The sequence below is a fragment of the Pseudonaja textilis genome, chromosome 5 (genome assembly GCF_049901715.1).
Source record: "Pseudonaja textilis isolate UNSWEBS1 chromosome 5, rPseTex1.2, whole genome shotgun sequence".
In the NCBI taxonomy this organism is placed as follows: domain Eukaryota; kingdom Metazoa; phylum Chordata; class Lepidosauria; order Squamata; family Elapidae; genus Pseudonaja; species Pseudonaja textilis.
In genome coordinates this window covers 41,775,378-41,789,561 of record NC_141994.1, presented here as the reverse complement: position 1 = coordinate 41,789,561, position 14,184 = coordinate 41,775,378, and the positions used below count along the sequence as shown (strand labels likewise).

The 14,184-nt window shown below is 37.3% G+C and overlaps 1 protein-coding gene across 2 annotated transcripts in view; it reads left to right on the top strand.

The window, feature by feature from the left end:
- CDK17 (cyclin dependent kinase 17) overlaps positions 1–14,184 on the top strand; it is a 76,359-nt gene that overhangs the window by 24,612 nt on the left and 37,563 nt on the right. For both annotated transcript variants that reach the window (XM_087934622.1, XM_087934623.1), the window contains exon 2: positions 10,021–10,169. In XM_087934622.1, the coding sequence (XP_087790748.1) occupies positions 10,052–10,169 (118 nt within the window). In that variant the 5' untranslated portion in view covers positions 10,021–10,051. The remainder of the gene's footprint in view (positions 1–10,020; positions 10,170–14,184) is intronic.

Here is a 14,184-nt window from a genome sequence, read left to right as displayed (position 1 = left end):
TACAGATAGACTGCAACTTACAAGTGATCTCCAGCATGCCTGTAAGCCTGTGCTATCTAACAATCAAAGTCCTTCATCCCTAAAATCGACTCCCATTTCATAGGACTCAGGAAATCATCCTACCTGACTTCTGCCCCTCTCCATCTCATGATGGCACAAACAGATGGCACAAACTAGATGTAAGGAGGGCACTCCACAGATACATCAAGAGAACATCGACATATCGCAAAACTGAAGCCCTGTTTGTATAATTTCAGCTGTCTTCAATGATACCAAAGTCTCTTCATCAACCATAGGCCATTGGATCAGGGCTTGTACAGCCAAGGCCTATGAGATTCAGACTCTTCCTGTACCCAGACAAGTAACTGCCCATTCATCTAGAAGTGCAGCTACCACAACTGCCTGGGTGACACATGCCTCACTTGAGGACATCTGCAGGGTGGCAACGTGGTCCTCCCCCTCTCTTTTTGTAAGGCACTACAAACTGGACACAAATGCCTCAGCAGAGGCGGCCTTCAGCGGAAAAGTGCTACAACGAGTGCATACAGATAGGGGTTCACAGGACCAGACTTCTTCCCACCCATAGGGACTGCCAGCTTTGGTATGTCCCATTTGTGTGGATTCTCACATAGGCATGCTGGAGAATAGGCGTTGGCTTACCTGAACGCAGTTTCTCAGCATGCCTTGGGAGAATCTACTCCCACCCTGGCAACTGTCTGGTCCAGTGTCCAGGTGGGAGGCAGAGCCAACGCCACAAAGAAGATCATCAGGTGCTTGCGCCTTCATTGTGACTGGGGCTTGGGGACTTCCTGGCTCAACAGGAAGAGGTGTGGCAAAGATTGATGACTCAGTCTCTGGGCAGAAAGACAAATTCAAACCATACGTGTGGATTCTTCCAAGGCATGCTGAGAAACTGTGTTCAAGTAAGCCAACACTTAATCTCTTAGCAATTGTTTAAAGTTATAATGAACTCTTTCCCCAAAGTATTTATGATCTGTTTCTGAAGATCTGACAGCTATGCCCCCCCCCACCTCAATCACTTGATCGTACTTTAAGTGCTGAGCAACCAGCCTGCGTTTGCATCCATTTGCAGCATCCTACAGTCACATGACATCATTATATGTGAAACTGAGCATTATTATCTGGCTTGAAATATCCCTAATCATGATTTTGATGATGATGTATTTAAAAATCAATGTCCCAGGTTGTATAACTACATAAAACCAAGTATTTATCCATAGCATTAAATATTCTGCATGCTATGCTATGCATGATGAAAGTTTTTTGTACATTCTCTTCTGCATTGAGAACACAAACATCCAAGCTTATGGATTTGTTTTCATGCTTTTTAGGTGGAAATAATTATTTGCAATGCATTTGCTCATTCATCATATTAAATGAATATTAAGTAAATATATTTTCATTGTTGAAATTCAATAAATGCTATAACTAAATAGTCATGCTTATTTAGGTGATTTCAATATGTAATTCTTTGTTTATGTTGGTTCCTCCCAAATAATAAATAGATTACTTATTATTATCTTCAGTAGTTCATCATGGGTAAAAATGTTAGTCAAAGAGATCATGATTATTAAACAGATAAGGGTTAATGTTTTGAATAACATTTTGAATGACATAATGACTTTTTTTCAGTGCCTGCTTCTATGCATTCTAGATATACAATTAATAAAACTATTAATTCTAAAAATATTTGAATATTTACAGATTTTCCTTGAAATAAAACACTGCCCTCCAAAACATTCTCCTCAGATATACATTCTGTTTCTGGCATACACTGAAATCATTTCTTTTTTTAGTAATCCTTTCTTGAGTTCCTGCTGTGTTTGGTTTGATATTTAAGGATAGAGTAGCATACTCTTTGTACTTGTTGACCTGGCTAATCATTAAAGTACTATAAGCATTTTCATATTTATTTACAGTATGATTTGTGAAAAAGTCTTATGAGATTTTCATTAAAGTAAATAATGTTTATTAAAGTTATTTAAACAAAGTTAGAGTTATTTAAACAAAAATTCATTCCAAATTTTAGTATATAATTCTAAATTACGTTAACAGACTTGAACCTTATTCATCTTAATGCTTTTTAATTGTTCAGAAACCTGTTGGTTTAGAATCTTTTAAATTTCTTTTATGTAATAGTAATAATTTGGGATGATGCTAACGCATCTTTTTGGTCAGGAGATGTTTTAAATGGATATATTGCTATTCTGTAATTTTGGACAATTCAAATTTTTCTTACAACACCTAAATGTTTTAAAATTTAAAAATCAATTGATCAAGAGTATTAATATTTTTTGGCCCAGTGGCAGTTTCTCATGGGAATAAGTGTCATATTAGGCTTTTTTCCCAACACATCCAAATATGCACTAAGCCTTTAATGTAGGAAAACAGTTGATGGGGTAGCAAAAGAAAATCAAATCCCTATCACAATTTCAAAGAGAAAATAATAACTTTCAGCTGGTCCAGAAGGCAGTGAGTGGCATAGATAGCAAGGATGCCCCTTAATAAATTCCTTTAACATCACTGCTATGGAAATTGAATTAGCTCCAAGTAGGTTTCTGGGTGCAATTCAAGATGCCAGTTATAGTCATTAAAACCTTGCATGCGTGGCATGGGACTGAATTCCTTGTGAGACCACTAATCCTGATGATTTATGCCCATCCTACTAGATCTGGAAGAGTGGGTATGCTGTACGGTCTAAAAAACATGCCTTTTCTGCTGTGGCATCTGTCTTATAGAACAGTCTTACAAATTGCCTTCACTTTGTTGGTGTTCAAGAAATGGTAAAGTCATAATTTTCACCTAGGCACCCAAACACTGAGAGCCAGTTTGTTGATGAAGCTAGCATGGTTGATCAGTGAGTGCAAGTTTTATACATTTATTTCATTTTCATTCAGTTATTGAGGGCTCAGTGTGATTTATTGTTTAATTTTTTTAATAGTGTTTCCAATTTTCTCACTGCTGTTCTGATAGATGGTTATATATGTTTGTTTAACAAATAAATACACTCTCTAGCCATGCTCCAATGCTCCATCAAATTAAATACCTCAAATTAAAAGTATCTGAGTAAATTCCTAATATTAAGCAGAATGATGCAAGTGATTAGTGAAGACATTCAGTAAATGGTACAATCAAGTTACATCGGCAATTAATGTGTAGAGAATGGCATCATTCTATGCATGTGTTCTGCATTTGTCTCAGATTTGCCACCTGCACACACACATATATGAATGAGCACATTATCTATAGTGCAGCTGCTTGGAAGCATAAAATGTGCTATACAGTTTTTTAGCAATGAACAGATAAAGAGCATTATTAGTGTATTTGAATTGCCATACTATATTAGCATCTTGTTTCTGGAACTGCAGTTTAGATACATATATATTGGCTTTTGGGAGTGAACCATATATGATTATTAAGCATTGATCTGTAAAAATGATATGTCATAGATTACTATCAATTTTTCATCAATATGAATGTTTAGAAAACAGCTCTAGTTCAGATCAAAATTCAGATGCGCAGATCAGTATTTAACTATGTGGTTCTATATTTTTCCAATTACGTCAAAGCCAAAAATAATTCATTATATATAGAAATAACTATTTTAAATTATTAATACATTTTATTTAATGTTATCTTTTGTACAGAGGGTGGAGAAAAATTTATTTTATTATCTGATTTATATCCTGCTTTTCATGCAGGAGGTAGCATATATTTGGTATATATTATCACATATATATCACATATGTGAGCTGTACGCAACAAAATTTCATTTTAATGTATGCCGATTAGTGTACATTCAAAGTGACAATAAAGTTATTCTAAGTCGAATATATAGCACTTCTTCCTCCCGTTTTCTTTACAACACTGACCTGTAAGACATATTTGAGAGAAAATGACTGACTCAAAATTACCCAGTGAACTTCCATGGTTGAAGGATGCACTAGAAAGTGGGTTTCTCTGGTTCCAGGCCAACCTCTTAATCACTGCAAGTCATGTTTCTTTGTTTTCTTACCTTATTGCAAGCTGCAGTAATTAAATGCAATTTCTTTTTAAGGAATTTTAAGGAAAGACATCCATACATCTCTGTTTACTACATACTGTACCTTTCACACTGAGCTATAGGTTAAATAATCATGTTTTCTTGAATAAGCAATCCATAGTTTAAGGAAGAACTATGCCTTAGTGTAAAGTATGTATCTAAATGTCTGTAATAATAGTGTTGGCTATTGGTTATTATATAATAAATTATGCCATGTTAATGAGGATGCCTGGCTTCTACAATTTGTATGGGTTGTGTTAAATTGGGAAATTATTCCTTTTTCATAGAATGGCAGGAATCCGTGGGTTCTTGTCATAGTGTTTGACCCACAGTAAGACCTTTATTAAGTAGAGGAGTACTTTTTTTAAAGAAATAGGTTCAACTTCTAAAACGTTTATGACATTCTGTAGTTATTTGCATGTTTCACTTTCAATATGTGACATAATCCGTTAGTAACTCAAACAATAGAATCACCTCCTACAACAGAATAATTTATATCTGAAATGGAAAGAAGTAAATTTGCTTGGATACTCATTATACTTGTCAGGCCAAGAGCTAAGTGTTCAGTGTCAGAGGATGAGGTTGAAGTAGCTTGCATGGTACTTCATACCAGTAGTTGTAAAATATTCTGTCCCATCCTACTTCACCAACTCATTTCTCATCTATACTAACTAATCTGTTTGGATTACTATTTATTTCTGATGCTAGAAAAAGTTACCAGTACTACAAGAGTATTGGTAATCTATAATTATATTTTAATCTTGGTGACTTGCTGAAAGCTCTAATTCCATAGTTATAGACATTGAATATGGCATATCATCTGATCAAGGTTCGGATCAGAGCATTGAATGACTTAATTCAGTCTTTATCAATTGGTTTAACTTCAGAAGATTACCAGATGCAACTCTGCTAGAAGAGATTCTTTATTAAATACAAGAATCAAAACATATACACAAAAGTGAATTGCTTTGGGCAGTGCAAAGAAGTAAAATATATAGGTCAATTCTAAACTCTAAATCTTTTTCTTCCTGTATTTTCTGTTAATGTATATACTTAATTTAAAATTATTCATCTAGTGGCCCTTTGTGACCTGAAAAATACTAGTTGTCCCTCACCATACTCAGTTTTTACAAGTAGGTGCTACAAATTAAAGTTAGTTCATCTTATTTATTACAGAGGGAATTAAGGAACGTATTTGGAATAAATTCTGTATGCCTTCTTTCCAGCAGATCTTTTTTTTTCCATATCTTTCTTTCTGTTTCTTTTTCTCCAAATTACAAGTTGCATGTTTTGATTCTCCTAACAAGAGGTGAATGATTGTGCTTCTTCATCAAATTGGCATGGGAAGCTGAGAGATACATCTGGTTTTCCCCCTCAGATGTTAAGATTTAGGTTAAGGGAATGCTTTTCTGGGCGACTTTCCTGTATCTGTTATTCTGTTGTATCTTCTTCTCTTTAGAAGAGAGAGAGGGAGAGAGAGAGAGAGAGAGAGAGAGAGAGAGACTATGTCTAAACCAAACCCAAATTAGCACAAGACATATTACATAAGTGGAGAGTCGAGAAACATGAAAAATCATTTTCAATAAGTAGAAATTTGCATTTCATCTATAATAAAATATGTAGATTTTATATTTCTAAAAATTGGAAATGCATTCCAATCATTTCTTATGAGTCCCAAAGAATAATTCATCAGCAAGCTGCTAAAAATCGTTTCTTATTGGGAACAGTTACCATACTCCATTGGAACTGTGACATCATCAGAAATCTGTGTAAGGATTTTTCCCCCCAGAGTTCTGTTGCTGATGCCAACCATTTCTTGACACATTATACAGGCATTCAATTATTGATTGGGTTATTCTTTTCTTGTTCATTATAGGATACCACTAGCTTTAATTTCATTATCCTTTCAAGAATCTCTATGTTGATTAGCTACCTTTGATATTTAAATATCAGAAATGTGAGTGTCATTCAGGAATGTTTGATGTTCAATTCATCCTTTTGATTTTTTTGATTGGTGTAAAAAGTACAGATATTTTAGTATGGAAGATATAGAACCAGTGGTAAGAAACACGTGTTATTTGATATAGAGTTTTTGAATAAGAATGACTTGATAGCATCTACTCTTGATTGTTTCTGATATGATTTTTTAAAAATTCTAATCCATTTTTATTAGCATTTGAAAACTAAATGCTGTAGTCAGAAGGTTAAATAAAGTATGATTTTTACATCATAAAGATGGAAAAATCAAATTATTATTTGTGGAAGTTGCTGTCTTTCCTTTTTCAAATTCTTGTATTTACCTTTTTGAAAATAGAAGAGTAGCTGGGGATGTTTTCAAATTTAACAACTGTCTTCTGACGACTTGATTCTGCTGTTAATTCTTGAGAGCTAGTCAAAGAAAGAAATTGGAAGCAATGTAGAAACTGACTACTTTACTAGAAGTGCACACTGACTCATACCCCCTTACAGATTGATGATTAAATGCAGCTCAGGCTACAATCCATAAAAAATGTGTGTGGGCTTGCTTTTTGTTTCTGCTAGTATTTTGTGGTGGAAGTTGGCCGGGAAATGGAAAGGGATGTAAAACAAGTCACTTTTAGAACCAAAAATTGCATGGATTCCACCAAAATGGAATCCATTGGGGCATATATAACAGTAAACAGTAAATAATATCCACTTGTGTTTGTCATTTGTGTTTCACGATGTTTCTATAAAGCAAAATATATCTAGGGAGATATTGTAGATAACAATAAAAACAGTAAGTTCAATGGAACTGTATATCATGGTATACAGATATAGGAAATGAACTAAATGAACTAGAAGATTAGTATTTTCTTTGGGGTTTAGCACTACTGTCCAGCTCTTCTTTAGTTTTGGGTAATAGCATGAAAGCAGAAGACAAACAATAGAATTTTATAAAAATTTGAGCAGAGATAAACAACCTTGTGGCTATCAAAAAATACATACCTTCAGGATAATTTGAAGAGATGCTGAACTAAACAATGGCAAAGGGCAGAAAATAAAGTGAATTGGGACATCCATTCTTCCCAGCCACCCTTTTTGTATTCTTTCTGAAATTTTACTTTTGTCTCCCTCAATGTCTTTCCGACCCATCTCTCTTTCTCTCTCTCAAGCAGGGCATTGCAGGGAAGGGACAGCTGTCTCCTTTTGGAAGCTTTTAATTAGGTCAATGACTCAACTTTGAGTCAGTTTTTTACTCCTAAGAATTACCTGGACAAGTCCTTGCAATTTTCTTGACAACATTTTCAGCAGTAGTTGTCATTTCTTTCTAGAGCTAAGAGGGAGTCACTACTCAAAGTCATCCAGCTGCCTTCCAAACCTAAGTCAAGATTAGAATTTAGTTCCTCATTCATAGCCCAGCACCTTACTATTAGACCAAACTGGATTTCTCAGCAGGCAATTACAGTACATCATTTATATTGTGGAATAAACAGAAATTGCTGTTTTCTCTGGCAGTCTTGTGACATTCTTCTGCATATTAGGTCAGCATGGTAGCTATTGTATATTATTTTTGAGATATGGCTAGTAAATATGAACATTGTGGTTTACTGGGTCACTGGTTTCTGTCTGATTCTCTTTTCTGCGAACATACAGTATCACTTCAGCTTGCTATGAATGTTTTCTCACAAAGGTAGTTTAGGTAGTTCACATGTGGGAGCATCTTATAGGGTTGAATTGCCTAGCATGGGTATGGCTGCATGCATACATGCATGCATGCATACATACATACATACATACATACATACACACACACACACACATACATACACAGCACAATAAAAATTTAAGACTTAAGAGAGGTGCATTTGATTTTTTTTTATTAAAGCTGCACAATATTTATGCATTCTCTTGCATATACTCTTTTAAAAATAATAGGTATACTTTGAATGATCTCTGATATAAAAAGGTTTGAATTGTTCAATTGCACATTAATTCAATTTGACTTTAAAATGTTACATGAATATATATTCAAAATTTTGGGCTTCTTTTGTTTTCTTGCCCCAAACCTTCACTTTTAATGTATATTGACAAGCTATTGTAATGGATATATTTTTGTCAGATTAATAAGTGTTTTATTGTTAACGATTATTTTATTTTGTGTAAAAGATGTGCTTTTGTATGCTGCCAAGGCTTTTATCATTTGAAATAAAAATGGCATCTACTCCTAAATGTTCACTCCATCATTTTGCTATGAATATATACAGTGAACATTTCCATAGCTGGATATTCTCTTGGTCTCCCATTGTTGGCACTTGGCACAGTTTCTCTTTTCCAATGTTGTACCAGATTAATTCTTGGCACTGTCAGCATATATCTTAATAAATTATGGAGCTTTTTGTTTATATTCTCTGTTATTATACCTAATAAAAACATGTGTAGTTCTAATTTGAATCTTATTTTCAGAATTTTCTGTATGTTTTGTATGTTTCTTTGGGTCAATATTCCTTTATTGTGGTATTTCTAGTATTTATTGTGATGTGATTTGTTTATCTTGGCAGTCATGCACAATTATAGCATGTGTAGAGTATTTTGAACCAATTTTCTTCCAAATTGTAGCTTGGCATAAATTGTATTGATTTTTTTCCCCATTGTCCCATTTTTATTATTTTGTCAAAAATTTTGCATGCATTTTATCATGCAATTTTTAATTTGTCCATATTTTTAAATTTTAATTATAAATAAATCCTACTAAATTGTCAATTCTGCTTTTAATTATGAAATACATATTGATAGATAAATGCAACAATAAATATATTTTTCATGATTATGGAAATACCATGTTTCTCCAACAATATGCCCCCCCAATAGGAAGACCCAGCATGTTTTCTAGGCATAAAATGAAATTAAGCCCCACCCCCTCCAAATTTAGGAATAGTTTAAAACATACAAAATTGGGGGGGAAGGCGGGGGGAACTTGCCAGGAGGAGTGCCCCGCAGGTAGCTACGCCTCACCATCAGCCGCTCCTAACAGCCAATCATGGTGGAGCACGGAAGGCTCCCTTACCCGGGTCAGCAGGCGGGTGGTGTCGGCGTGGATGTCCGGCAGTGTTTCAGCTGCTTCTCAGGCCTCCGTAGCTTCCACTGTTCCCACCGATGCTGGCACCTCTCTCGCCACTGCCGTCTCCAACAACAGCATCTGAGTCGCTCCCACTTTTCCCCCCGTCCCCGTAACAACAGGAAAAAAAAGATTTTGAGGTACCTGGGAGCGCCGCGCACTGCGTTTTGGTTTAATCCCAAGCGGCTGGGTGGGCGTGAGAAGAGTCGAGCGAGCATCTCTGCTGCTGCTACCCTTGGTGCTCCAGCCTCGGGCTCTGAAAGTTTGCAAAAGTCCTGGTGCACAGCCCGTTCCTGCATTCCAAGCACCCAGGCCGAGCTGCAGCTGTCCCTCTCTCACCAGCGCCGTCTCCAACAACAGCAGCAGCAGTGGCGGGAACCATGGAAGCGTTTCAGCTGCTTCTCGGATGGGGGAGCTGCCTCCGTAACTTCCACGCACCGGGACTTTTGCAAACTTGCAGAGCCCGAGGCTGGAGCACCAAGGGTAGCAGCAGCAGAGACGCTCGCTCGGCTCTTCTTATGCCTACCCAGCCACTCGGGATTAAACCAAAACGCAGCACGTGGCGCTCCCAGGTACCTCAAAATCTTTTTTTTTTCCTGTTGTTACGGGGACAGGAGAAAAGCGGGAGCGACTCAGATGCTGTTGTTGGAGACGGCGCTGGGGGGGGGGAGAAATTAATTCACCCCCCAAAAGATGTCCTAGGCGTTTTTTCGGGGCTCAAAAAAAATAAGGCCTGGCCTTATTTTGTTAGAAACACGGTAGTTTTCTCTTAGCTACAATGAATTTCTGGTACTCAGGTGGCATATAAATTTTGGTAATAATTCCTTTGAACTCAGATAAATACAGTTTGCACTGTTTTTTTTTTTTTTTTTTTAAATAGGCTTTCTCAAGCCAGGTTTATAGCTGGTAGAATGAAAAAGTTTAAGAGAAGGCTTTCTTTAACACTGCGTGGGAGTCAGACTATTGATGAGTCACTTTCTGAACTGGCTGAACAAATGACAATTGAAGAGAACAGCAACAAAGATAACGGTAAGTACATGCTCCATGTTTATTATTTTTGTAAAGTACTATACTAAGGGAAAATGAACATGCTATTATTGATAATAATCACCTTAACAAGATGAATTATGAGTTTGGAATTAGTGTAGCCATTCATTTTATTTTGGATAACTATAATATTTGCTTTTCATAAAATATTCTAATGTGTTTTGTTTAGTTTATTATTATTGAAGAACATATTTTAATTGAGTGCTACCAAATTGAAGTTATGATTGAATTGCAAAAATTCTGCATCATTCCATTCCTACATCCATATACTTTTCAACTCATACAGTTTTATCTGTTAAAGTACATAAATATCAACTTTGGACTAGTCACCATTTTATTCAGCAATACTAAACATCCAGCAGATTGCAAACATAGCTTTAACTTTTAAACAAAACTGCTCCATAACTGAAATTTCAAATAGCTGCAAAACACTGAAAATAAAATGCAATAGGAAATGGAATATATCTGCTGGGCTGCTACATCCATATTGCTACATCCATTTTTTTGCAGCCCAGCAGATATATTCCATTTCCTATTGCATTTTATTTTCAGTGTTTTGCAGCTATTTGAAATTTCAGTTATGGAGCAGTTTTATTTAAAAGTTAAAGCTATGTTTGCAATCTGCTGGATGTTTAGTATTGCTGAATAAAATGGTGACTAGTCCAAAGTTGATATTTATGTACTTTAACAGATAAAACTGTATGGGTTGAAAAGTATATTCCATCTAGTAAAATAATACAGATCTATAACAAGTACAAAATACTTAAGATGTTTAGAATTTCTTTGCTAAAATAAAGATTCTGCACTAAACATATGTTATGGGTAATGCAAAGAAGTTCTGCATCTTTGACTGGTGTACAGTGGTGTGCTGGTAAACATGATAATGAGCTTGCTAGCTCCATTCATATCATTGCTGGGTGTTGTGATACATTCAGCTTGCAACAATCCAAGAAATTAACAATCAGTTTCCATGAACTGGTACAAGCTAAGTCAGCACATCACTGCTGTTATAGTATATTTTTCCTTGGTTTAAATAATTTGTTGAAGTATGTATTTCAGGCAAAAGTATCATATTTTGTATATACAGTCTCTTGATTCAGTTCCTTGTAAATCTAAAAGAGTTTCAGATCAGAAACTTGATTTCTCATGCAATCTTTGAAAAATGGTATAGTACTGGATTTCCAGGCATGAATGGTGAGCTAGTGCAGGGGTCCCCAACCACCGGGCCGTGGACCGGTACCGGTCCGTGGATCATTTGGTACCGGTCCGCAAAGAAAATAAAAATAAAATAAAAATGGCGGCTTTCTTTGCCTTCGGTGAATGCTGCTGGGATCAGGGATCAAGGACACAAATGAAAGAAGGGGAGGGAGGAAGCAACCAAAGCCCGTCCTGCTCTCCGGCTCAGCGGCTTCGGTTTCCTCCCGCCTCGTTCCTCTCTCAGTCACTCTCTCGCTCCTCCACCAGCCCAGGAAGAAACTGCTTCAAAGAAGCCGGCAGGGTGGCTTTTCCTGTCGGCGCAGCTCCTCCGAAGCACCCGTTCACCCCCATCCCGCTGCCCGCGGTTCAATCCAGTGCTCCGTTCTGCCTGCCTGCCTTCGTTTCTGGTTGTTTTGGAGTAGCTTTGGCTGAGAATAATAACTATTCGCCTCTTTTACTCAGCCGAAGCTGCTCCGAAACAACCAGAAACGAAGGCAGGCAGGCAGGCAGAACGGAGCACTGGATTGAACCACGGGCGGCGGGGTGGGGGTGAACGGGCGCTTTGGAGGAGCTGCGCTGACAGGAAAAGCCACCCTGCCGGCTTCTTTGAAGCAGTTTCTTCCTGGGCTGGTGGAGGAGCGAGAGAGCGACTGAGAGAGGAACAAGGCAGACACCTGAGGGATAAGGCTGAGGGAGGGAGGGAGACACCTGAGGGATGAGGCTGAGGGAGGGAGGGCTGAGAGGCGGGGCTTCTCAGCCATCCTGCAGGGACTTGTCCTGAGCCACGGAGACAGCCGCGGGCCGCCGCCACCCAGCGCTCAGTTTTGAAGGCGCTCCTCAGCCCGGCGCAGTTCCTGAATCTGCAGCTGAAACCCTCCGTTTTAAATGTCCCAATAGAAGAGAATATCTGTCGCCCAGGGTTGCAATGAGGAGGCATTGGAGCTCCCTGAACTTGGTGGTTTGCTGGCAGACGTTTTATTACCCGACTAGGTAACAACATCAGATGTTATCTAGTCAGGTAATGAAACGTCTGCAAGCAAACCACCAAACTCGGACTCCTCCCCCTCCCCCCCTCCTTGAAAAAGTGTCCCCCCCCCACCCGGTCCTTGAAAAAGTGTTTCTGCGTGAAACTGGTCCCTGGTACAAAAAAGGTTGGGGACCACTGAGCTAGTGGATCTCTAAATGGGCAGAGACAAGATTATGGCCATGACTGAAGGACCAGCAAGTAGACTGGTCCCACAGAACTTCTGCAGATAAAAAGAGGGGAGATCACCCATCCTTTTAGAGGGTTACTTCTCACAAGGAGAGCACACAACAGTGGTTTCCCAAGGGTTTTGGTGCCAGGAGATGAAGGGAAACTAACATAGTCTCAACCACAGCAGAGCCTTTTTAAGGACACTGCTAATAAAGTTCTTCAAAATAACAAATTTGCAAAGCAACCTGATAAGTTTATCTTCATTTCAGAAATTAAAAAAAATGAGTTTAAAAAAAGAATAGCAAAAGCTAAAATACTTTAATTCAAGAAAATATAAACAAATTAAGAGAACAGATGAATTTGAACTAATAACACTTCTATAAGATTTTGAAAATAATTATACAAATAGCACGTTAATGGGAAATTTTTAGTCTACCTGAAGTTATAACAGAAATTCAAGATTTTATTATTTCAAGGGGAACTAAAGATTCGAAGCCTAAAAGGAAACAAAAATTAAAAGAAGAGGCTTGCATTTTGTCTTTGATCAGCATTGAGATAAAATAACAGAAAATGATAAAGAACATTTGAAATATTCCAGGAAATAGTTGAATGGGGACAAAAACTAGCAGCTCCAATGTCAGCTTCTATCCCAGGGCAGTAGCTCTTTTGAATTCTGCTGTATAGTGCAGTGTTAGTGTGGTATCGGGGGTTTCTGGTTCAATGTGTGAAGAGTGAAGGATATGTGTTTGTGTTTATTTTCATGGTCGTGGTCATGATGTGCACTGAAGATGGTGTTTGATTTTGTTGTACGAGGTGCAATGACAATAAAGTAAACTAAACTAAACTAAAGCAAAGATGTCTTCTACTATGGATAGATTATTTCCAAAAAAACGTTAAAGAAATCACAAGACTGTTAGAAGCAAAAAGGAAAAGTACAAATTTGTTTGACCAAAGTTAAAATTAAGACATATTTCTATAAAACTCTGGAAATACTTTTTTTATAACTTTGAACAGTCCCTAAACAAACTGTTGTAAGTCGATGACTACCTGTAATACTAGCCTAGAGGAAACTAGAGATGAAAGGAGGATCATTGATAGATTCGTATAAAATTAATATCTTTTTAGGTATCTATTGAAGGAAAATTGAGAGCTCTGGAAGTTATTAAATCCCTGGTCTAAGACAGGCAGTGCATCTCAATTGTAATATTCCTTGGCAACTAGCAAGGTTGCTTTCTCACCTATGTCATATTTGTTTGACTTTAATTAAATGACATAAGAGGGTGATATGCTACATAGTGGTCTGGTCTCCAGATAAGGTGCACAGTTATTCTTAGAAAGTAGAATTATCAGTTGGTACCGCTTGGAAATGTGCCAGTCTGCCCTGAAAAGAAGGTAAAGGGAAGTTGCAGGAGTCAAAAGCAACCTGAGGAAGGGAGCTCAATTCTTCAAGTAGCTGCTACATGATTTTTCTGGGCACTCCAGGCAGCTCTCCTGCATATAAACAAATATTGATAGCTTAAAATAAGTAAAAAAAAGATTAATGATGTGCTCTGAGAATGTCATAGGTGCCCTCTAGCCCACCCCCACCCACCCTGCTCCACAAAG